Source organism: Carcharodon carcharias, chromosome 12, assembly GCF_017639515.1.
Source record: "Carcharodon carcharias isolate sCarCar2 chromosome 12, sCarCar2.pri, whole genome shotgun sequence".
Classification (NCBI taxonomy): Eukaryota; Metazoa; Chordata; class Chondrichthyes; order Lamniformes; family Lamnidae; genus Carcharodon; species Carcharodon carcharias.
The window spans coordinates 139,622,805-139,649,721 of NC_054478.1; the positions used below are offsets into that span (position 1 = coordinate 139,622,805).

The 26,917-nt window shown below is 41.2% G+C and overlaps 1 protein-coding gene across 8 annotated transcripts in view; it reads right to left on the reverse strand.

Annotated features, from left to right (window-relative positions):
* Window positions 1–26,917, reverse strand: part of LOC121284757 (double-stranded RNA-specific editase 1-like) — a 300,748-nt gene that overhangs the window by 128,685 nt on the left and 145,146 nt on the right. For 5 of the 8 annotated variants that reach the window (XM_041200326.1, XM_041200323.1, XM_041200325.1 and 2 more), the window contains exon 3: window positions 9,901–9,927. The exons of the other annotated variants lie outside the window; for them this stretch is intronic. In XM_041200326.1, coding sequence (XP_041056260.1) covers window positions 9,901–9,927 — 27 coding nt within the window. The remainder of the gene's footprint in view (window positions 1–9,900; window positions 9,928–26,917) is intronic. 8 annotated transcript variants of the gene reach the window in all.

Genomic DNA, 26,917 nt, shown 5'->3' on the forward strand with positions numbered 1-26,917 from the left:
TTTTGTACAACAATGCGTAAGTTTTTTTGGACAAGAAACATACTGTACACCCCTTCCAATAAATAATTAATCCTCAGCATCCAAAAACACCTCTTAAATGATTCCCTTGAAACGTTGTGAGAGATCTTCCAGGGATAGACTTCAGCTTACACAGCTGCTGCTGCCAGTAGTTACTCCTACCATGAGATCTGATGTCATGGTATGTCACGCTCGCCTACCTTGCGCCCTCCTCACCCATTCACTGCAGCTCATCTGCAACCAACCAATCTGCAACAATCTGTGCTTTAAATCATGTAACTACACCTAGGTCGATCTCTTTCTGCTGCCCTTCGCTTTGCCCTCTTGAAGAGATCTCTGCAGCTTTTCACCTCTGATCAAATGGTTGAAATACTGACGTTTTCTTGTCTGCATGTCACTTTTCAGAGTTCTTTTTTGCTCTTGCAATTTAAACCCCCTCTTCATTTGTCTTAATGGTCTGCACATGGAAATTTCAGCATATATCTGAGTATCACATTTCGAAGGCCTCTTATTTTTTTTCACAGTTCTTTATTGTCCAGGTGTCAGGCATACAGGAAAGTGAATAGGACGTATTATGAGTTTTTTTCCTTGTTACAAGCTCGGGGTTTTCTTGTTGTCAACACATCCCTCATCTTCACAAAATTACTTTTGGCTATCTCTATTCTGCTTCTAACTTCAGCATCACATCTACCATCTTGTGTAATCATTTGCCCTAAATATACAAACTTATCTACTTGTTCCAGTGTGACACCATCCACTTGAATCTGGTTTCTTCTAATGTATTCCTTCTAACTATCATTGTTTGTGTCTTTTTTGGCGTTCATAGTCAATTCATATTCTATTTTAGATTTTCTAGATTTTACTTGATCTACGATATTTTGTAGCGCCTTGAGTTCCGTTTGGACAGAACTCACCTTGCTTTCTATTTCACAGAAGCCTATTTGAATGTTTGGAGTTTTGGGATACTACAAAGTTGTCACTGTACAGTACACTGCAGGTAGGGTTTTTTTTAAAGACCAAACAGCACAGTTACTGTTTCTCAGAAATACCATCATTGCATTTGTATTTACAGCAGTAATGTACTTCGAATCCCACCAAAAATAGCACAAAATGGAATTAAAAAATCCATTTCAAGAACTCAAAGTGATCTGACTCAAGTTAGTTATCTTTTACTTCATACATCACCCTAACATATATCTCATTATTAATGACAAATATCAATGCCTGAAGGCTGGAAACCAGACTGCCTGGTGCAGCTATCAATGTACATAGTCTTTAACATCTTCAGTTGCTGAATTCTGTTACTTGGAACCTCATTTGTTACCTTAACCACGCTCCTTTGTGTTGCTTTATTTGCCTTCTACCATTGGTTATTCTGAAGTCTGATTTCTGAAGGTCTGACAGCCTTATCAAATATTTTTTTGCCCTTTAATGAAGTGCCCAAGGCAATGTGCCAATTCATGTGGAAATATGCTCAAAATACATGACTGTGTGTAGAGGGCAGCACCAGCCTCTGGCAGAGATAAATCACTTACACCAGAATGTGATTAATAGCTGGCTGCTCCTCACGAATACAAACAATCCAATGATATGCACAGATGCAGGCTGCCCAATTCATTAAGTTCGCACATTTACAAAGTCTTTTCTTTCTCTAACTTTTATTTTAATTTGGAATAAGTTTGTAAATGGCTCTTACACAATTCCCATTTTTGAATTAATGTTAAAGAGAACAAGCAAATGACACACATTTTCAGAAGCTCATGGCTGGGCGATTAGGTGGCATATTTAAGCATGCCTACAGGATGACAAACATATCTGCAAAAATGTTCATAGGTTGTACAAATCAGTTAGCCTGAGTGAGGGCATGGTCATTGCAAACAGCTAACTGCAGCACAAGGTTGGGGAGGGGGGAACGCAGGGAGGGAGGGGGAGAAAGGGGAAAGAAAGATGAATCTAACAAATGACACTTACCAGTAAAGTGCTAAACTCAATGGATTTTAGATAGGCTTAGCATGATTTCAAAAGATCCTTATGAGATTTTTATTAATTTCCCTTAGAATACCACACAACTCTTCATGATACAAAGGTTACTGTTACTTTAAGAGCTTCAGTTTTGCAACAGTTGAAGTCCATTATGTACATTTAAACACGTCGTCATTTATAATTCTTCAACTAAAGCTTAGGATTATGGTCAAAATATCAATGTATGATGTGGTGCCCATCATTTTTGGGTTTTCACAAAACGTCCCTCATTCTCACAAATGATCCTGACCGTAGCGATGAAGTGCTGAAGGAATATGGGCAGCGTTATACAGGTTTTAAAAAGTCATATGCAAAGTGTAGCCATGGCACACCTGAGGTGCACTTACATACACAATGTCAGATTTGTCAGGAAAAACATTTTTATTAAAATGAGGGAAATATAACAAGGGATGAGAAATCCAAAATCTGACACCACTTTTCAGAGGCCACTGTATCCTTCAGATACAGGAATCTCTACAATATGCTGGACTTCCTTCCAATATTTTAAACTTGCAAAAAGTCCCACAAACAGACCCTTGTCTCTTCAGAACTGAAACATAAACCATTACAGATAAAAGCAAAATACTGCAGATGCTGGAAATCTGAAACAAAAACAAAAATAGCTGGCAAAACTTAACAGGTCTGACAGCATCTGTGGAGAAGACGACAGAGTTAACATTTCAAGTCCAAATGACTCTTCATCAGAGCCAAAGAGAAATAGAAATGAGGTGAAATATAAGCTGTTTAAGGGGTTGGGACAGGTGGAGCTGGATGGAGGGCCAGTGATAGATGGAGGCAAAGAAGAGGTTGCCAAAGATGTCACAGACAAAAGGTCAAAGGGGTGTTGACGGTAGTGATATTATCTAAAGGATGTGCTCCTGGCGACATTAAGGGTAGAAAGCAGGATGAGCAAGTGACAGATAGCCCTAGTGGGGGTGGGGTGGGGGGAAGGGATCGAAATAGACTGAAAAGGTAAAACAATGGATAGAAGTAAATTTTAAAATAATAGAAATAGGTGGGAAAAGAAAAATATATTTTAAAAATATATTAATTATTGGAAAAAAGGGGATCAGAAAAGGGGTGGGGATGGAGGAGAGAGCTCGTGATCTGAAGTTGTTGAACTCAATGTTAAGTCCGGAAGTGCCTAGTCGGAAGATGAGGTGCTGTTCCTCCAGTTTGCATTGAGCTTCACTGGAACATTACACCTATTTCTATTATTATTTTTAAATTTACTTCTATCCATTGTTTTACCTTTCAGCCTATTTCGATCCTTTCCCTCCACCCCACCCCCACTAGGGCTATCTGTACCTTGCTCATCCTGCTTTCTACCCTTAATGTCACCATTAGCACATCCTTTAGCTAATATCACTACCGTCAACACCCCTTTGACCTTTTGTCTGTGACATCTTTGGCAATCTTCCCTTTGCCTCCACCTATCACTGGCCCTCTATCCAGCTCCACCTGTCCCACCCCCTTAAACAGCTTATATTTCACCTCATTTCTATTTCTCTTTAGTTTTGATGAAGAGTCATACAGACTTGAAACATTAACTCTGTCTTCTCCACAGATATTGTCAGACCTGCTGAGTTTTTCCAGCTATTTTTGTTTTTGTTTCATAAACCATTACACTTGGCTTCAATAGAACAGTACGCCATAGGATTAACATTTAATTAACCTTCATGATAGTGTTACACCCCACACGGCATGAAGCGCCTATCACATTCTCCTGTCCACTCAAAAAGACATTAAAAGGTCAAAAAATCAATTCAAACTTATTTTAAATGCGCTAATTACACAGAAAGGAAGAAGAAACTCAGCAAAATTTAACCATTTAATGTTTTACTTACACAATAATTAAAGTGTAACAAAAAACAAGAGCACCAAATCTTTGTAGCTTTGCAGGATCAATGATGTGTAATGAACCCTAACAAGCCCTTTCTTAGCTGCCACTGGAAATGGAAAATCAAAAACATAACTGTACTCCTTAGGGAAACCCAACACCTCCGACAATTTTCTGGAATGCAAAAATTAGGTTTCCTCTGAAGGTCAAATCCATTCTTCAGAATGGTCAGGTAGTTAAAATTATTGCAGTTTTTAATCTCAAGACAGTTGCCTTCCTTTTAAAACGTTCCCCAGTTCAAGCTTACACACATTAATATTACCAAGAAAACAAGTCATCACTTGCAACAAACAACCGGTAAATACAGGAAATTTAATCAATCAGGAGCGCTGGTTAAGATAAAGCAATGAACCACAACCCACCCACACCCACAATAACGAATTTCCAGACAGATTCATACATTGGCTTTCTTCCTCACCTCCTGATGCCAAGACAAAAGAACTACATATCAGCCGCAGCAAGTATGTAATTTCAATTCACGTTGCAATTTGTAATATTAAAAATATACTACAGAAATATTTTGACAAATGAAGTTCTACTGTACACACTACTGTTCATATCACTGGGACCACAAAAATGTTGCATGTCTTCAAACTTCACATTGGTTTTTTCCATCAAATTACCGCCCACTCAAAGAGACCACACCGTCGAGAGAAAGAGAAATTTATCTACACAAAATGCAAACGTCTTTTGCTTGCTCCAAGTAATACTGCGCCGTCGGTTAGGGAACAGATACCAACTCAATCAACATAAGCAACACACCAGAAAACCAGCAGAATTAAAAAGACCTTATGACTTCGATTGACCTCTAATGAAGGTTCCAACATCTCAGTTCCAGGACATCACTGCAGGAGTTCCTCAGGGTATTGTCCAAGGCCCAACCATCTTCAGTTGCTTCGTCAATGGCATTCCTTCCATTATAAGGTCAGAAGTGGGGACGTTTGCTGATAATTGCACAATGTTCAGCATTATTTGAAACTCCTCAGATACTGAAGCAGCCCATGTCCAAATGCAGCAAGACCTGGACAATATCCAGGCTTGGGCTGACAAGTGGCAAGTAACATTCACACCACACAAGTGTCAGACAATGATCATCTCCAACAAGAGAGAATCTAACCATCACCCTTTTATATTCAATGGATTCCATCGCTGAATCCCCTATCAACATACTGGGGGTTACCACTGACCAGAAACGGAACTAAACTAGTTATATAAATACTGTGGCTACCAGAACAGGTCAGAATCTAGGAATCCTGTCCCAAGTAACTCATCTTCCGACTCCCCAAAGCCTGTCCACCATCTACAAGGCACAAGTCAGGAGTGTGATGGAATACTCCCCACTTGCCTGGATGAGCTCAGCTCCAACAACATTCAAGAAGCTTGACACCATCCAGGGCAAAGCAGTCCGCTTGACTGGCACCACATCCACAAACATTCACTCCCTCCATCACCGATGCATAGTAGCCACAGCAATGTGTACCATCTACAAGAATCCCTGCAGGAATTCACTCCTTAGACAGCACCTTCCAAACCCACGGCCACTACCATCTAGAAGGGCAAGGGCAGCAGATAGATGGAACACCACCACCTGGAAGCTCCCACCCAAGTCACTCGCCATCCTGACTTGGAAATATATCGCCATTTCTTCATTGTCGCTGGGTCAAAATCCTGGAACTCACTGCCTAACAGCACTGTGCGTGTACCTACGCCACATGGACTGCAGTGGATCAAGGTGGCAGGTCACCACCACCTTCTCTCGGGTAACTAGGGTTGGGCCTGCCAGCGAAGCCCACATCCCACGAATGAATAATAATAAAAACATCCATAACATAAACTGGTTTGGCAGCTATACCATTGTTGACAGCTGTCAATTTTACACTGGTTTGAAGCTGGGCTGCTGAATATTTTTGGAATTTAACTTGAATTTCAACATCCCCACTTTTCTGTGGGGTGGCCAAATAGCAAATCAAAACACTGAAGCATCATAATTCACCACCCAGCTTCAAAAGCAACTGTAAAAACAGCAGCTCCAATTACAAAGTCAGCTACTGTGTGTTCAGAAATCCGTAACATTTTTCCTTGAAAAAGATTATTGGAGTGATGTTCAGAGAAATATCTGAGGATACAGCCTTGTAGGATTTTATGCCTTTGCATTCAATGGCAATTTTACTGTCAACAATTAACTCCTTTGCTCCGAAGGATAATACCCGCCATCATTTATCACATATGAATTATTTTAGGATGAACCCAGCTGCTATAAGGGGTGGGAACTGTACTTGCTGACTACAGTGAACATTAACAACATTGTACAGCGAAAGCTTGAGGCAGCATTTGGAGTGATGGCCCAGGTGCCAATGATTACAGCACTCAGCAGGTTTAAAGCTATAGTCTAGCACTTTTGTTTGGCCATTCGTTTCTTAGTGAATATATCCAATTGAAAGGATATGACTTCAAGGACAGGCAATGTGACTTGACAGCTGGTGGAGCCTGACCATCAATTGCTCATGTGGTGGCATCAATTTCCTTGCTTGAACACTAAATCGCTCCCAGCACCTTTCTATCTTACCATCTTCTGAACCTACAATACAAAAACAGCTACAAATGCACAACATATGCTAGCCTGCTGTGTGTTGAACTTAACTTTGTAATAACACCTTCCTGCAGGTCACTACCAGTTTTGTCAACTGTAGTAATGCTTTTTGTAAAATAAAACTCAAAAAAAATGTTACAGAAAGGGTACCCATTGGGACAAATTCAAGAGACATTTCTCAATTACTTATCAGGGTTTGAATGAAGACAAGCCAGAGAACTATCTACTGTATGGTCAGAAAGTGGAGACTCCATAACTGCCACTCAAAAGCTACAAATTGGACATGCATGTCAAAACTTGATGTTCCTTGGTTTGAGATGTCATTCACTTTTAAGGTGGAAGAACATATCTTTTTATTTCTGTTGCACTGTGGATTAAAATTACAATGGCTGCACTTTGAAAGGCATGTCCACTAGAACAGGATGAGACACATATACAATCTTGCAGTCCTGGGACAGAGCGTGCCATCAAAGACAGGATGGTGCTGGAAAGGAGTCCTGGACTAAGGGAGCTACCTGGCAAATGTTTTAATTGGCTCCTGACCAGATGACCAGGTTTTGTGTGACAGCAGTGCAGCAGAATAGCTCCTAGCCTGAAAGGAAAAAGACCTAAAACCGCTCTCTCCTGTGTGGAAGATTCCAGTAATCCTACAGTGACAGTTAGCTGGCTTTTTTCCCCCTCATTTCTCCACAGTCTGCCCTCTCTCTCTCTGAAAACCCCTATTAAGAAGCGAAGGGGAAAATCACCGCTAGAGACACTGAAAGGCAAGTGCTCAACTGGTGAACAAGAGTGAAAGTGCTAGAAGACCATCTCGTGTCATCAACAAAGAACTGAAATAAATTTGGAAGGCATCGTTCAAAATCAACCCATCAAATCCTGCAACCTGGAACTGATGCTATCCCACCCTTAAAATCCATATTTTGTGTGTCTTATGTGTCTTGTTATGTGTCTAAAGGGATCTAAGAAGGGGTAGAGTTTAGGTTATAGAGTTAGAAATAAGCAGTTCATGTTTCTTTCTTTTGCCACTGGTTAAAGACAATTTGTTCAATAAACAGTTATTTACTTATTAAGTTTACAATACTGGTGCTCGAATTCTGTTGACTTAATTTTAACAATTAGGTGGGTTGATCAAACCTTTTCACATTTGTCACTGTTCAGGGAGCTGTGGGCTTGATATTGCAGCACACTATCCCCAGTGAGTCATGACAAAGGGTTGCAACCTACGTATCACTTCTGAAACCTAACTTGTTTTCCCCTCAACTCCAACGTAATCACTCAGGTCTTGAGCATGCCACCATCTCTCCTCCCCCCTCACACCACAATGCTACCTGATCATTTGCACAGCTTTAAATGCTGACAACAGCAGCGTTGCCTCTCAGAAGGGGATTCCAAATTCACCTTGAATACCAGACAATTTTATGTCTAGGCTTGAAATCTTCTTGAAGGCCAGCTGAGAAACAAAGCTCATTTTAGTTAAACAAAGTCCATTTCCATTATGTCAAATGGGAATAAAGTTCTAACCCAATCTTTAGTTCTTCATTTCATTCTTCCAATTTTCCCTGAACTCTTTTGCAGGCAGAGGCTCATCCTGTGTTCCAAATACCCTCCAATACCTCACGAGAACAGATGGAAAATTGGCATTGGCGGTTTATTTTTCCAAGTGGACCATAATATCCAAGAGGAAGATTATCATACATACCTTGTAGCTGTAATCAGACTGATAGCCTAAGTTGAGCTTTCCTGTCTGCAGATGATGACACTAAAATCTACTGTAACACACCTACTGAATTGTAACACATGCCCTGAGATTGGCCAGATTAGATCAGATCACAGGTCATACTTGGGACTTTCCTATACTACACAAATCATGATCGTACCTTACAGTGCACTTACCAATGAATGTCTTTTTTTAAAAACTATTATCTTCCATTCCCATTCTTCTTTAGTTAATCTTTAAACAATAATACTAAAATCCTTTTACATAATTTAGTTAAGCATGGATGGCAACTGGACCATGGAAATGTTTACTTTGTAAATTGTAAAAACAATGGCAGATAATGTAAAAGTCCCCAAGTCCTCATCAGCAGGATCTGAGGTGCATAAGACGACAACATTTTGTGCAGAAGTTTAGTAATGTTTTAGCTTGCCAGCTGGCATTGAAAACAATGTTGCTGCAGTCACAATCAGCTGTAACTTTTTTTTTTTAAAAAATCCTTCCCAGGAAGTAGATTTAAGTTGGTGGATTAAAATTTCAAAAAGATGGAAGATGAAATGGGGAGGGTGCTGCAAACATTTGCCAGGTTTGAATTTCTAAATCCAGGCCATGGGACAGGCACATCTGTGTATCCATAACCTACAAGCTTGGCTGCAGAGTAAATCAATACATTCTTAAGGTGCTCCTTGTATTTTGTAATTAACACAAGTCAAGGACTAAAGTCTGTTCTGCCCAGTGAAGCTCATCCCTCGAACAATCTGAGTATTTACTTGTTTCTTGAGTATCCCCTAATGTTTTTGTCATTATTCCCCTACTGGACAGCTTCTAAAAACATTACTGAATAAATATATGATTGCATATCAGTTCTGAATTTCTGTCATGAATTTCACAGCACTGATTCAGGTCTTGAGGGCTAGTGCCTCTCCCACAGTCATCACCTTCATTGCTCCCAAAACCTGCCAATTCCTGTGCCCTCACAAATCAATTTCAAGATCCATATCTTCATTTTAATTTTTTTTTAAAAATAAAAACAGGTCTGTACTAACAGTTTTGCCTGACATTCTTCTGTCAAACATTTCCAGGCACTTTGACACTGGTTAATTACTCACTCCCCAACCGAAGCCTACAGTCACTGCACTTGTGTTCCCAGCTTCTCCCATAAAATTATTTGTCTTTTCACCCCTCACACACCTTCAAAAATGTCCCAGAAGAGCCTCCCCTGTGACTGCCTTTGGCTCCCCCTTTGGAAATTTCCTTTTCCCATTTCTCCAGAACTCAATGGCCAATTTTGTGTCAGACAGCCATACTTTCCTACTTTACCACCATTTCATGATAGAACAGCAAGATCCTCTCCACCAGTACAGGCAGATTACAACTTGGCATAACTTTCCACCTCAACAGTGTCTCAAACAGTGCACTAACCCTAGCACTAGGCGACAGTACCAGGAAATGAAATCAAAATTCAACAACTGGCCCTCTCCACATAATAGAAGATCACACTGCTTTCTGAAGTGGAGAACAACATTCCCCATACAAAATAAATTGGGATTAATGGGCTATTCTGCAAAATTGAATTTTAGTGAAATCATAAAAATTATCTAGAAAAATCTAGACATAAAAACAGCACAAGTTTTAAGTAATTGTTGCAGCACATACCTTCAGCCATTAATTTGTTTCGGCTTCCTAAAGAGAAGGTTAAGAAAAGAACAATTAGCTTTTGATGTACAGGCAGGATAACCAGAATATGCCCACCCCATTGTTGCTTAAAATCTGAGTAGTACTACCATCTTTTTTTAAAATGGTGATTATTTTACAGAATCACAGTGGCCATTCGGCCCATCGTGCCTGTGCTGGTTCTTTGAAAGTCCCAAACTCCAGCTTTTTGTCCATAATCTTGCAAGTCACTCATCCTTAAGTAACTTTCAAATTCTCTTGTAAATTTATTCATGGAATCAGCTTCCACCACCCTTTCCGATAGAGTTATCCAGATCCTGACAATTCTTGAAAACAAATCCTCATCTCCACTCCCGATCTTTTGCCAATGATTTTAACTCTATGACCCGTCACACAGGAATCAGATTTTCCCAATCGACTCAAATGACGGGAAGTCCCTCTCATCACTAGTAACACCAAGCTAAACCTCCACTGCACCCTTTCAGTTTTTACATTTTTCTGAACGGTGGTTCTCAGAATTAGCTACAATATTCCAACTGAGGCCTAACCAGTAAATTATGAAATTCTAGCATGACCCCTTTGCTTTTATATTCTATTTATACTACGAAGAATTTAAGGGCCGCATAATAACTATGTTTTACTATAATTAACATTGCATTTAAATGTTTTGATCTATATAAAGATACATGCAACTTTTAAAGTTTTTTTGTAAAATAAGGACCAATTCACACGAACATTTTTGGACCCAGAAATAGCCTTAGCCATGAGCGATAATGTTATCTGGTGTTCATTTATGAGAAAGTGATCTTTCTCTTTTACAGGACAGAATACAGATTTCAGCAAGTGTACTGTACATAGAGGCAGGTACTGAAATAATTATCTAACAACCTGAAACATTCAACTGAAAAATTTAGAACTTGATATTAATAAACTACAGTGTGCAATTTCTAAGTATTAAATTCCCACTTTGCATATTATTTGTCTTGTTTCACTAATGATGTGATAATTCTTTTTTCAGTATTCAGCTTTAAACACTAACTGAAAAATATTTAATTTACAAAAGGATCAACAACAGGTAGCAGATTTCATGATGAGTTGGAAGATCAACTTTAATATCATTACAAACCAGTCTATGCCATATGGGGGATAACATTAGTGCCAATGATTTACAGTGATTGAACAAATCTAATTTAGTTTTTATTGCAACGGCATATGGAGATCAAGTTCCGAGTTTATTGTTCATGAAATATTAGGAATCATAAAGTAGTACTACACAGGAGGCCATTCAGCCCATCGAGTTTGTGCCAGCTCTTTTGAAAGGCCTGTTAGTCCAAAACCCCTGCTCTTTCCCCAAGGTCCCATTAAGTTTTCCCTTCAAGTTGAGCTCTTTATTTTACATGTAGCAATGAGAGGTGGTGGTGTGGGGGATGGTTTAGCGTACACCCGGGAGAGCAGTTTTGATAATGCTAGTAAAACTGCAGTTTCTGGAGTTTGGCATCATGTGGTCCTGTAGTCTGACACCACGACAGAGGAGGAATCAGAGGCTCAGTACTGGTTTGAGTGTGGCGTTCAGCTGACTACTGGAATGATGGCGTCTCGTCAGTAATGAGAGGGTGGTAAAGGCATGGGCCTGGCAGCATTGGTTTAAGCGGTTCTAAGAGATTGCTGAATTCAGTGCTTCATGATTGGTTTCTGGAAATGTGCCTGTCTCATAAGTTGCCTCACATCTGTCGTGTATTATAATTAACATAGGTGAACCCTTCTGTTTTCCAAGAGCTTTCAAAATTTAGTTCCACTGAAAAGCACTCTGATTAAAAAGAAAAACACTGTCTCTCAATTTGATATTCTTTGACGTGAAAAATGCCTGACTTGTACTGGAACATTTAATTAAGAATCTACTGAAATTGTCGTCTAAGTTGTACTCAAAGCATTTTCAGAAAGATGGAAACTGAAATGTTTATGCACTGATACAATTTGCTTTATTGCTGAGGAAGAAAATGTGTGCAAGTTGAAGACAAACAAAAGCTGCAACAGATGTGTAAACAGTGCAGCCTATCATGTTTGAGGTGGGTCTCTAGTACCCTCAACACCCACCCATACTTAGTTTTGACTGCTTTAAAAAACAAATACAAAGCGATTGAACATTTTCTAGTTTTGTCAAATCATTCCGAAAAACATACAATGTGCATTGTTAGAAACTGAAGGGAAGTATTAGAGCATTAAGAGTAAACCACATTGTTGTGGGTCTGGCGCCACATGTAGGCCAGACCAGGTAAGGATGGCAAATTTCCTTCCCTAAAAGGACATCAGTGAACCAGATGGGTTTTTACGACAACCGACAATGGCTTCATGGACTAGCTTTTCAATTCCAGATTATTAATTGAATTTAAATTCCACCAACTGCCATGGTGATATTTGAGCTCTTGTCCCCAGAGCATTAGCCTCGGCCTCCAGAATACTAGCCCAGGAACATTGCCACTACACCACCTTCTAGATGGTTTGGAAGGTGCTGCCTAGGGAGCCCTGGCGAGTTCCTGCAGTGCATCTTGTAGATGATACATACTGCTACCACTGTGCATCGATGGTGGAGGAAGTGAATGTTTGTGGGTGTAGTGCCAATCAAGGGGACAGCTTTGTCCAATAGTGCCAAGCTTCTTGTGTTGTTGGAGCTGCAGTCATCCAGGCAGGTGCAGAGCATTTCATCACACTCCTGACTTGTGTCCTTTAGATGGTGGACAGGCTTTGGGGAGTCAGGTGGTGAGTTACTTGCCACAGGATTCATAGCCTTTGACCTGCTCTTGTAGCCACAGTGTCTATATAGCTGGTCCAGTTCAGTTTCTGATCAATAGCAACCTCCAGGATGTTGATAGTGGGGGTTGAGTTTTGGTAAAGCCATTGAATGTCATGGGGTAATGGTTAGATTCTCTCTTGTTGGAGATGTTCTTTGACACTTGTGCAGTGCAAATGGTACTTGCCTCTTGTCAGCACAAACCTGGATATTGTCCAGGTCTTGCTGCATTTGGATATGGGCTGCTTCAGTAGCTGAGTCATCACGAATGGTGCAATCAGCGAACATCCCACTCCTGACCTTATGATGGAAGGAAGTAACTGATGAAGCAACTGAAGATGGTTGGGCCTAAGATACTACCCTGGGGAACTCCTGCAGTGATGTCCTGGAACTGGGATGATTGACCTCCAACAATCACAACCATCTTCCTTTGTGTTAGATATGAATCCAACCAGTGGAGAGTTTTCCCCCGATTCCCATTGACTCCAGTTTTGCTAAGTCTCCTTGATGCCACATTTATTCAAATGCTGCCTTGATGTCAAGGGCAGTCACTCTCACGTCACCTCTGGGTATTAGCTCTTTTGGCCACTTTTGGATCAAAGCTGTAATGGGATCAGGAGCTGAGTGACCCTGGAAGAACCTAAGCTAATCATCAGTGAGCAGGTTATAGTTCAGCAAGTGCCACTTGATAGCACTGTTGATGACCCCTTCCATCACATTGCTGATGATCAAGAGTAGGCTGATCAGGTGGTAACTGGCAGGCTTGCATTTGTCCTGCTTTTTGTGTACAGAACATACCTGGGCAATATTCCACATTGCCAGGTAGGTGCCAGTGTTGTAGCTGTACTGGAACTGCTTGGCTAGGAGCACAGCAAGTTCTGCAGAACAGGTCTTCAGTACTATTGCCAGAATATTGTCAGGGCCCAAAGCCTTTGCAGTATCCAGTGCCTTTAGCTGTTTCTTGATATCATGTAGAGTGAATCGAGTTGGCTGAAGACTGGCATCTGTGATGCTGGGGACCTATGGAGGAGGCCGAGATGGATCATCCACTCGGCACTTCTGGTTGAAGATTGTTACAAACGCTTCGGCCTTATCATTTGCACTGCTGTGTTGGGCTCCCGCATCATGATTATGGGGATATTTATGGAGCCTCCTCCTCAATGAGTTGTTTAATTATCCATCAGCATTCACAAATGGATTTAGCAGGACTGCAGAGTTTAGATCTGATTCATTGGGTGGAGAGTCATTTAGATCTGTCTATCACTTGCTGCTTAGGACTACTTGCATGCCAAACAGCATGAGTTGTAGCTTCATCAGGTTGACACCTCATTTTTAGGTATGCCTGATGCTGCTCCTGGCATGCCCTCCTGCACTCTTCATTGAACCAGGGTTGATACCCTGACTTGGTGGTAATGGTAGATTGGGTGGTATACCAGGCCATGAGGTTACAGATTATGGTAGAGTATAATTCTGCTACCGATGGCCCACAGTGCCTCATGGTTGCCCAGTCTGCAATTGCTAGATCTGTTCAAAATCTATCCTATTTAGCACAGTGGTAGTGCCACACAACACGATGGAGGGTATCCTCAATGTGTAGACAGGCCTTTGTATCCCCAAGGATTGTACGGTGGTCATTCCTACCGATACTGTCTTGGATAGATGCATCAGCAACAGACAGGTTGGTGAGGCTGAGGTCAAGTATGTTTTTACCTCTTGTTGGTTCCCTCACCACCTGCAGCAGACCTAGTCTAGCAGCTATGTCCTTTAGGACTCAGCCAGCTCAGTCTGTAGTGGTGCTACAGTTGAAGTCCCCTACCCAGAGTACATTCTTTGCCCTTGCCACCCTCAGTGCTTCCTCCAAGTACTGTTTAACATGGAGGAGTACTGATTCATCAGCTGAGGAAATATGGGGGGGGGGGGGGGAGGAGCAGAGAGGAGACATGTGGTAACCAGAAGAAGATTTCTTTGCCCATGTTTGACTTGATGCCATGAGACTTCATGTGGTCCAGAGTCAATGTTGAGGACTCCCAGGGCAACTCCCTCCCTACTGTATACGACTATGCTACCACCTCTGCTGGATCTGTCCTGCAGGTGGGACAGGACATACCCAGGGATGGTGATGTTGGTATCTGGGACATGATCAGTTAGGTATGATTCTGTGAGTAGGGTAAATACGTATGTTAGTTAATCATCCCAAACTATCACAGCTAACAAATGCTCAAAAATGCCAATGCAAACATACACAGGAAGTATTTAAATAAGGTGATAACTCACAAAATTGCATGTTTATTAAAAATATCCTTGGTATAATTGCAGTGGTTGGCCAAACAGATCAACACAATTTTTTTGAAAAAAGTGCAGAAATGGGCAGCATCCTGGGTGCAACTGACCCAGGAACATAGCGGAGAATACCACAAGAGAAATCTGGACTTGCTCACCCACCAAGCCTCTTAAGTTTTAAATTCCTACTACTTTGCTACCATGCTGAATTAACAACTCTCAAGATTTATAAACCTTTCAGAATTATATCAACTTAGCTTCACTACGAAGTTTCTGGCACATTGCCAATGTAACTTCGTCAAAGTATGTAATGATAATTAATCATTAGTTTTCTCAACAGCTGTGAAGAATTTTTGAGGCAAATGTGCTTGGTCACTGTTTCCAAACTTCTTTTCAGTGGCCTGGTGCGCATCTCAAAAAAGTGACAATATTTCCTAAGGATGAAGAAGCCTCAGTTATCTTCATCTCCTGGGACATGAAGAATCATCAGTAGCCTTTATAACGTTACTTTGAGCTAGTTGTCCAGCAGTGTGTAATGGTGATTCGGAAGTGATCACCTTTCTGAATTTGCCTTTTCTCTCTCCAGCAGTGTGACTGAGAACTCATCAGTATAGAGGATTTTAAAAATTTGTTCATGCAAAGTGAGCATCACTGGCAAAGCCAGCATTTATTCCCTATCCTCAAATGTCCTCAAGGTGATGGTGACCCACCTTCTTGAGCCGCTCGGTGGGAGCTGCTGCAGTCCATATGATGCATGTGCACATACACTAGGAAGAAAGTTCCAGGACTTTGACCCTGTGACAGTGAAGGAACGCCAGTTAAGTTCCAAGTCAAGATGGTGTGTGACTTGGAAGGGAACTTGGGCGCGATTGTGTTCCCTTCGGCTGGTTGCTCCTGTTCTCCTAGGCGGTAGAAGTCACAAATTTCAGAGGATGCCACAGGTTAGCGTGTGGGGAGGGGTGGATTCAACTTCATGGAAAATTATGAAAAAACTGAAAAGAAAGGAGAGCCCAGGAGAGGCTATTAAAGTCTCCAGAACACAAAATAGGACACAGTGTTTGGAAGGGGCTAGGAATCTAACTTCAAGCACATCAGATAAAGGGATGACAATGATAAAGGGGACTGGAAATACAGGACTGAAGGTGTTGTATCTGAATGCACGCAGTATACAAAATAAGGTAAATAAGCTTGTGGTGCAAATTGAAATTGCTAAGTATGATGTGGTGGGCTTTATGGAGACATGGCTGCAAGGGGATCAGGACTGGGAGCTAAATATCCAAGGATATACATCCTATTGAAAAGATAGGCAGGTTGGCAGAGGGGGTGGGGTTGCTTTGTTAGCAAGAAATGAAATTAAATCAATAGCAAGAAATGATGTAGGGTCAGATGATGTAGAATCTGTGTGGGTAGAGTTGAGGAACCGCAAAGGTAAAAAAAACCATAATGGGAGTTATGTACAGGCCTCCGAACAGTAGTCAGGATGTGGGGCACAAGATACACCAGGAGATAGAAAAGGTGTGTAAGAAAGGCAAGGTTACAGTGATCATGAGGGATTTCAATATGCAGGTAGACTGGGAAAATCAGGTTGGTAGTGGATCCCAAGAAAAGGAATTTGTGGAATGTCTACAAGATGGCTTTCTGGAGCAGCTTGTGGTGGAGCCCACTAGGGAACAGGCAATTCTAGATTGAGTGATGTGTAATGAGGCAGATTTGATAAGGGAGCTTAAGGTGAAGGAACCCTTAGGAGGAAGTGACCATAATATGATAGAATTTACCCTGCAATTTGAGAGGGAAAAGCTGGAATCAGATGTAATGGTATTACAGTTGAATAAAGGCAACTACAGAGGCATGAGGGAGGAGCTGGCCAGAATTGACTGGGAGATGAGCCTAGCAGGAAAGACAGTGGAACAGCAGTGGCAGGAGTTTCTGGGAGTAATTTGGGAGACACAGCAAAAATTCATCCCTAGGAAGAAGAAGCATACTAAAGGGAGAATGAGACAACCGTGGCTAACAAGGGAAGTCAGGGACAGCATAAAAGCTAAGAGAAAGCATACAATGCGGCGAAGAACAGTGGGAAATCAGGGGATTGGGAAGCCTACAAAGACCAACAAAGGACAACTAAAAGAGAAATAAGGAGGGAGAAGATTAAATATGAGGGTAAACTAGCCAGTAATATAAAAGAAGATTGCAAGAGTTTTTTTTAAATACATAAAGGGTAAGAGAGAGGCAAAAGTGGACATTGGGCCGCTGGAAAATGAAGCTGGAGAAGTAGTAGTGGCGAACAAAGAAATGGCAGAGAAACTGAATAGGTACTGAAAAGACACGAGTGACATCCCCAAAGTTCAAGAGAGTCGGGGGGCAGAGGTGAGTATGGTGGCCATTACCAAGGAGAAGGTGCTAGGAAAACTGAAAGGTCTGAAGGTGGATAAATCACCTGGACCAAATGGATTACACCCCAGAGTTCTGAAGGAGATAGCTGAAGAGATAGTGGAGACGTTAGTGGTGATCTTTCAGGAATCACTGGAGTCAGGGAGGGTCCCAGAGGACTGGAAAATTGCTAATGTAACCCCCCTGTTTAAGAAGGGAGTGAGGCAAAAGACGGAAAATTACAGGCCGATTAGCCTGACCTTGGTCATTGGTAAGAGTTTAGAGTCCATTATTAAGGATGAGATTTCAGAATACTTGGAAGTGCATGGTAAAATAGGGCAAAGTCAGCATGGTTTCATCAAGGGGAGGTCATGCCTGGCAAATCTGTTAGAATTCTTTGAGGAGGTAATGAGTAGGTTAGACAAAGGAGAGCCAATGGATGTTATCTACTTGGACTTCCAGAAGGCATTTGACAAGGTGCCGCACAGGAGGCTGCTCAGTAAGATAAGAGCCCATGGTGTTAGAGGCAAGGTACTAGCATGGATAGAAGATTGGCTGTCTGGCAGGAGGCAGAGAGTAGGGATAAGTAGATCCTTCTCAGGATGGCGACCGGTGACTAGTGGAGTTCCGCAGGGGTCAGTGTTGGGACCACAACTTTTCACTTTATACATTAATGATCTAGATGAAGGAACTGAGGGCATCCTGGCTAAGTTTGCAGATGATACAAAGAAAGGTGGAGGGACAGGTAGTATTGAGGAGGCGGGGAGGCTGCAGAAGGATTTGGACAGGTTAGGAGAATGGGCAAAGAAGTGGCAGATGGAATACAACGTGGGGAAGTGTGAGGTCTTGCATTTTGGTAGGAAGAATAGATGCATAGACTATTTTCTAAATGGGGAGAGAATTCAGAAATCTGCAGTGCAAAGGGACTTGGGGGTCCTAGTCCAGGATTCTCTTAAGGTTAACTTGCAGGTTGAGTCGGTAGTTAGGAAGGCAAATGCAATGTTGACATTTATTTCGAGAGGACTAGAATATAAAAGCAGGGATGTTCTGCTGAGGCTTTATAAGGCTCTGGTCAGACCACATTTAGAATATTGTGAGCAATTTTGGGCCCCATATCTCAGGAAGGATGTTCTGGCCCTGGAGAGGGTCCAGAGGAAGTTCACGAGAATGATCCCAGGAATGAAAGGCTTAACATATGAGGAACTTTTGAGGACTCTGGGTCTATACTCGATGGAGTTTAGAAGGATGAGGGGGGATCTGATTGAAACTTACAGAATACTGAAAGGCCTGGATAGAGTGGACGTGGGGAAGATGTTTCCATTAGTAGGAGTGACTAGGACCCGAGGGCACAGCCTCAGAATAAAGGAAAGACCTTTTAGAACAGAGATGAGGAGAAACTTCTTTAGCCAGAGAGTGGTGAATCCAAGGAATTCATTGCCACAGAAGGCTGTGGAGGCCAGGTCATTGAGTGTATTTAAGATCGAGATAGATAGGTTCTTGATTGGTAAGGGGATCAAAGGTTATGGGGAGAAGGCGGGAGAATGGGGTTGAGAAACTTTTCAGCCATGACTGAATGGTGGAGCAGACTCAATGGGCCGATTGGCCTAATTTCTGCTCCTATGTCTTATGGTCTTAGGTGCTGCTGAAGGAAGCTTGGCGAGGTGCTGCAGTGCATTCTGATGCCATTGAAGAAGCAAGTGAATGTTTAAGATGGTGGATGGGGTACTGATCAAGCGGGCCATTTTGTCCTGGATCATGTTGAGCGTCTCAAGCACTGTGAAGCTGCACTCATCCAGGCACACTCCAACTTGTGCCTTCTAGATGGTGGACAGGCTTTGAGGAATTAAGTAGTGAGTTACTGGCTGCAGAATTCCCAGCCTTCAACCTGCTCTTGAAGCCAAGGTATTTATATGGCAGGTCCAGTTAAGTTTCTGGTCAAAGGTAATTCCCAGGATATTGATGGTGGGAAATTCAGTGATGGTAATGCCATCGAACATGTTGGGAAGAATTTAGTTAGATTCTCTCTAGTTGCATGAACTGAGATGATAGTGCAAAATATACACCACCTCAGACTTTTCATTGGAAAGACACTAAACCACGAGTGACAAAACCACTTCAAGCAAATAGAGGTGAAACTGGACAGTGGAACAGGCTTCAGGCTCAATGTCGAGGGGATAAAAACCTCAAAGACTGACATGATAATGTCAATCATCTCTACTGAGGGGTTGAAAATCATTCAGTTATAAAATTTCAAGTCTTTGAGGAAAATACAAGAAAACAGCTAAGACAGCTGGGGCTAGGATTCCTCAAGAAAGCTTTGCCTCATCTGATACCATCAGCAATTTCAGCGTTTTATAAAGCCTGCATCTGCCCAGTGATAGAATATTGTAGTCCTCTGTTGAGCTACAAAGAAAATAATTCTTACTGGTAAAGTCCAAAGCCAGACCTCTGACCTCAGGAAGAATAGCTTATTCCACGTCAAAATCCACCAGGTAGAGGACAAACAATATAGTCTCAAGATTAGCAAGCAAAGAGATAAACAAAGATTATCTGTGGAGTCCAGACCTCCAAACTTAAGTAAGGATTACAACATTTCAGCATTTTGAGTATGAAGATATTCCTGCTTCTTGAACTCGCCATAGAAAGTGACATCGCCTGAAAATCTGCCCATTAAATAAAGTTTAAATGCTTCGCTGCAATTGTTGTAGCATGCAAAATCCAACTTGCCCCTCAGGAATCCATTTCCATATGTTTCCAGGCAGCAATGGGGCAAAGCACTTTGGTCTTATTTTATCTAATGCAAAAAAAATAGGAGGGGTGCGAATCAAGTTTACAATTGCTCACAACACTGCTAGTGGTAGGAAAAAGCTATGGCTGTGGCATACAGTTGCACCGCAGGCAGTTTCCAGGAGGGCTAACCTTACACCAATTCAACTGCACTCTTGGAACTTCAGATTTGTTACAGTGGACCTGCAGCATTGGAGATTTCCTACACATCTTCTGGATCTTCCCACAGGTCATAGATTTTCCAAGTATGATTAAAAGAGAGATGAAATCCATCAATTTGAAACCAATTCACAACAATTCATTCTGGAGTTACTGCAAAAGATATCAGCACTGGCATGACTGCTCTCTTCTGCAATGCCAGTTCTCTGCCATCCTATGCAAATTGGCATTGCCAACTTATCCTTTCTGCATTGAGGTGCTTTGAGATGCTGCAGTCAGAAAGGAAGCCTATAAAAGTCCACACCATAAACCCTGGCTAAGTTTGCTGGTCTGGAAGAATTCGTTAAGCTCTTTGAATGACAACCTAAGTCATGGTTTAATGAAGCATTTTAACAGCTTATAAAAGTTGCATATTACACTCCCTCAAACTATGCAGAGGGAAGGTTTTGTTTAGTTTCACAGAACACCAGTTCACCCGGGAATAGAAACTGCCTATTTCTGCGGGAAAAAAATGCTGACCCAAGCGAGAATGGTTCAAATTAATTTTGGTAAAGCTCTCATTGAGGTGGTCAAATGGGGGTCAGATAAACACCTAGGTCTTGGTGTAAATTAAAGAAACCCAGAAAAAAACTACTACACAGTTAAATGAAACACCTCTCACTGACTTAAAATATAAAGCTATAACATTTTGATAGAAAACCAGCATCTTTTTTTAAGCACTGATGGCAATTTACTACATAGATTACAAAGAATTTTTGAAGTGCACCAAATGTTGCACTACACTTACATCCTCCTTCTCTTTAAAATAGTATCATGTACCAACAAATTCATCTGATTCTACAGTGTGAGGGCAGTTGAAAGATCATTTGCGAGATTCACTGGTTAATAAGAAAATTAAAAAGGCTCAAATATAATCAGATTTTAAAAAAGCCAAAACTGAGGAGGTAAAAGTAGCTCTAGGAATAAGATCTGCAAAGGGCAGGTCCTTATCCTTTAAGCAGCGTCCAATGTTGTGTTCTCTTCTCCAGAAAGGCACTGCTCCATATCAGGGTCAGGCTCCATGAGCACTAACCTCCATCCAAGTGACCACTCTTAAGGTGCACATCTAGACAGTCAAGCCATTAAACTCAATTTATTCTATCCTCACAATGGTACTAAACAGTGGTGCAAATTGAGTATCCTACCTTATTTTTCTTTGCTTCTAACACAAAGGCAATTGTTACGCTCCACTACTGCTGACCAAAAGACATCAGCCAACACAGCAGACATCAGGATGAATTAATGGACTTTCCTGGTCTCCACAGCTCAAGCTCACACTGGCGTGTACAGGTGCACATTCAGCTATCAGGAAGGGTGCCACAAATTAATGGGTTTGAAGACAAACAACCTGATTTACTGTAAGAATACAAAAGCTAATACAACAGCAGCTCACCATGTTGTATCATCACATCACTACCCAAGGAGCTCTCAAACGCGACTGTTCAGAAAAGCATTATTTAGTTGATATTCCAAGTACAGATATAATCACCAACTAAATCAGGATTCTGACAACATGCATCTGTTGCTCTGTTTTCCAGCACCCCAATATGACGTCCTTTGCCCTCAGGATCACATCTGTGATACCACTGTCTCTGGCAGCAGCACAATGCCAGTCTAGGCAGCTAAAAACACAAGTCATTACAGCACTTAATTGTCTAGTAGACATGCTAAGAATAACACCACCACAAGTTGGCACCATCACGAATCAAACTGTGCTTTGAACATTACAAATTCAATTTTCAAACTGGGTAGTTGCTTCCCTGCCCCCATTCACAAATTCTGTCCCTATAGTAAAATTAGATTTAAAATGCTCAAGTCTGATAGATAAATCATTCTTTTCACTACTGTGTTGCCATTCTAGGCCATCACAAAGGATGGAACTTTCAGGCACTCAAAGCAATCTTTTTGAGACTAGTTTCAACTGGGTTAAACACAGGCAAATATTTCAAGCTATATCTGCATGTTTAAATGAACTGCATTTGCTTGAATTTCATCTGATTCTCTTCTGTGTTGTACTGCACAAGAAGACCAAGTCTCCTAAACATCTACAGATCATTTATATTGTTGGCTACAAATGATGTGTCAGTGTTACAGCAAGTAGCTCCAAGGAAAGGCTCTTTGTGCACAATCAACTGGTAAAATTGTCAGATAAATTATTAAAGGTATAAAATGTCAGTGGTGCTCTGATGAAAGGTCACAGACCTGAAACGTTAACTCTGTTTTACTCTCTCCACACATGCTGTCTGATCTGCTGAGTACTTCCAGCACTTTGTTTTTTATTTCAGAATTCCAGCATCTACAGTATATAGCTTTGCACTCTGTCCGTGGAATAGGTTCTTTTATAAGTTAACAAACTTGAATAAAAGCGATCACCGCTCAAATCAATTACTGTTGAATTTCAAAGATAAAGTCTTGGAATTCATCAGTTGGACTCATTAACCCTTATAAGCTGCCTTAAGCAGGGTCCATAATAGCTTCCAAAAGGAAAGCGGTTAGGTATATGAAAAATGTAAAAACTGTAAATTATGGAGATAGGCCAAGATAATATCACTAAGTAAGTGAATAGTTCTTTCAGAGGTGGCACAAGCACAATGGGCCAAATGGCCACTTTACATACCGAACGATTCTCCAAAACTTTGCAGTTGGAATCTTAATATCTGATATCAAGAACAATATACATCAGCAGAGGACACAATTTATTTGAACATAAAGCTCTTCCTATCAGTCCAGCAATATACCGATATAGCTGAAAGGGCTAGGAGAAGTTAGTATTAATACAAGAACAAAAATGTCCTGTGAATTCATTTTAAAGTCAAATGAAGACAGTGACCTTGAGCTCCATTGGGAATGGACCTTATCAGAACAAATATGTGTGCTTGTGTAAAAGTAAAGTTTTTGGGACCAATTTTTTTAGGCAAAAAGTAGAGGGTCAACTTAAACACGGGTAATTATTTTCATCAGGTTGAAATCCATTTGAGGGATTGAAATCATACAGCATCGTTTTGCTTTGGCATCGTGGATATAATAGGGCTAGCACATGTACTTGGTATCAGGACTTTTGCTTTAGCGTCGTTCCATGCTGGGGTCAATGGAGCATGCATGATCTGGTTAGCGCCATTTTGGAGCAGGCTTTCCTGATCCCGAGACTGTCTTCCGCTCACCACTTCCCTGCCTGCTCATTGCTCCTCTCACCCACTTTCTCTCTCTCGCCGCCCCTTCCTGAGCCCTCGCTCACAGCAAGGATTCGGGAGAGGAAGTGATGAGAGGGAGAGTCAGGCAGGGAAGCTACAAGCAAGAGAGAGAGTCGGCCTGCGGGAAAAGCGGAGAGCAGGTGGTAAGTAGAAAGAATTAAGATTTTTTGGCCACAAGTCAGGGTCGACCTTTACGCGAGATTGACTATTACTCAAGTATATATGGTTTGTTGAAATGTTGCTGTCAGCACACAAGTTTGTGCACTCAGAAACTGCTGGGTAAAAACCCATAATTGCTAATTGAAGTGTCTTAGATCTGAGAGATGGGTGTGCTGTTCAGGTGAGATTCAAAAACATCACCAGTATCTTGGGAAAAGCAATTCTTGCATCCGTAGCAATTTCAGCCATTTCAATTTATACAATGAAAGAGAACAAATGTTAATTTTTTCACAATTTTTAATAATATCTTGCTAAACTCTCAGAATCATGCTTGGTGAAGTCGGTGCAAAGAATCCTCAAATTCTGAAAATAAATGCGCCTCAGATCAATGGCAATACAGTAGTCAACCTGCCTTACTAGCCATTGCACCATATTCTTCAATTCCTCCCGCGAGTAAATGATATTTCTTTGAATTCCACTTCAACAGTCTCCGCTATTAAAATGTTGCATAACTCCAATGGTGGTTAGCAGGAAAAGCTTGCACTTGATTTCCTTTAATACTTATAACTTACTCATTTATAAATTGGTGCCCCATTGTATAAGTTAACCTCTCAGTGAGTAAAGTATTTGCTTGGATTAACTTCTTCACAATAATAAAAACTTCAACAAAGTCACTTCAAAGGCTAACAAAAGCAAAATTAACCCACTGGAAGTACCTTTGCCATGTGCCTATCAAGAACAACAACATCTGCAGATTATTTAATCAGGTGCATACACTGATCCACAAGAACTGTCTGATCAAGATTCCAAAAAGCCATAACATTTGACTGGCATCCAATTCTCATTGTTATAAATCAAAAGTAGTATACAGGAAAAATGAACAAAGGCGTTGCAAGGAAAATTAGGAAACTAAAATGCATTTGAAAAAAATCTGAAAACTTCCCTGTCCTAACTTCAACATTGGAAAAGGATAAAGGCTCACATTACTCTTCAAAGAATCCAAAGTCATGATTAAAACTGAAAAATACCTTACTTCTTCCATCCTTTCAGTAGTCCTCTGGGGGGATGTGTGTGTACAGGTCCACAGGTCACTGAAAGTGGCAACGCAGGTGGATAAGGTAGTCAGGAAGGCATATGGCATGCTTGCCTTCATTAGCAGGGGTATTGACTACAAAAGCTGGGAAGTCATGCTGCAGCTGTATAGAACCTTGGTTAGGCCACACTTGGAATATTGCATGCAATTCTGGTCGCCACATTACCAGAAGGATATGGAGGCATTGGAGAGGGTGCAGAGGAGGTTTACCAGGATGCTGCCTGGTCTGGAGATTATTAGCCATGAGGAGAGGTTGGAGAAACTCGGATTGTTCTCACTAGAGCGACGGAGATTGAGGGGGGACTTGATAGAAGTTTACAAAATTATGAGTGGCATGGACAGAATAGATAGTCAGAAGCTTTTTCCCAGGGTGGAAGAGCCAATTACTAGGGGACGGAGATTTAAGGTGAGAGGAGAAAACTATAAAGGAGATGTGCGGGGCAAGTTTTTTTATGCAGAGGGTAGTGAGTGTCTGGAATTTGCTGCCAGAGGAGGTGATGGAAGCAGGTACAATAGTGGTGTTTAAGAGGCAGCTTGACAAATACATGAATAGGATGGGAATCGAGGGCTATGGACTCTGGAAGTGCAAAATGTTTTAGTTGACAGGCAATATGATCAGCGCAGGCTTGGAGGGCCGAAGGGCCTGTTCCTGTGCTGTACTTTTCTTTGTTCTTGTTCTCGTGGCTGATGCTAACTAAACGAGAATTTAAATACTCAGTATAGTACTTTAATACAAAGTTAAGGAGATTCATTCATGATTAGAGAGAGATAAACAAATGGCTTTGCTGGGAATGTTTGAGCAACAAAGGAGGAAACACTTGGGAGTAGAGGAAGTGAAAACGATGGATGTCATTTAAGAAGCAATGCAGCATTCAATTACATCTAAAAGGGTCGGGGTGCAGGATGTTCCTGGATGGACAAACGAAGATGGACTAAATAGTCTTTGTCGTTTGTTAATTATTTTGTGATCACATCTAGGGAAGCAGTGGGGAAGGAAGGAATTTGGGTGGGATGTGGGCGGATGGAGCGGGGAGAGAAAAAGGAAAAAAAATTATCTGGTCTCAACTTCCTGTCACTGGCACCTTAACACATAGCACATGAATTTGCCTCAAAGAAGCCCTCTTCTGTAAAAAGTCTAGCCTTCAAATCACCACCAACTTCAACAATAACGGAACCTTTCCCAAGGATCTTGTATCCACTTCAGATTTTAATTTATGTGTAATCTTTATACATTGTAATATAAAATACTTGCATGATAAAATTATGCACAGCATCATTTTTACACATAATTAAAACTTGAATAACATGAATCCATCAGAAGTAGGACAAATATCAATCAGCAAGTAGAATGCACATTACAAGCAAAAATCTGGAAGCTATGCCAAACTTAGTAAACAGCACAAAAATTGCACTTTCTTTGCATACCTTGCATATCAAGCTCATTTCTGTGACAGCAGGAATATGCCCTACCTGCTGTGATGAAGTACAAAGCAATTACTTCTCATTGCAAATGCACATCTGTTATGTTGCAGAGGTGGGATGCCCTATTGTTCTGTTTGCAAATAGCTGTCTGAAGTTTGTTTGCCATGCTAGCTCATCAGAGAGACACTATTACATAACTTCTCACTGTATGGGTCCCAACAATGTCATTTCTAATAACTGAACATGATGGCCAGAACACCACAGAAGCCAGCTATACTCAAACACCTCCTCAGCACGCTAGTAATTTTTGTAGCTTTTCTGGGCAGACATTGGAAAATTCACCAAAGTGAATAATTTAAATCCAGAAGATTCATCTTGTGCTCATTCAAAACTTGGCTGCCTGTGTCCTAAGTCGCATCAGGTCCTCCTGCTGTCACAGAAATGAGCTTGATATGCAAGGTATGCAAGGAAAGTGCAATTTTTGCACTGCTTACTAAGTTTAGCATAACTTCCAGATTTATGTTTATAATGTGCATTCTACTTGCTGATTGACATTTGTCCTACTTCTGATGTGTTCATGTTATTCACATTTTAAGCTAATCACCCCTTTGCTTGGTAAGCTACGCTGACTCCCAGTCCAGCAACATCACAGATTTAAAGTTCTCATCCTGGTGTTCAAATTTCTCCGTGGTCTTGCCCTATCTACTTCCATAA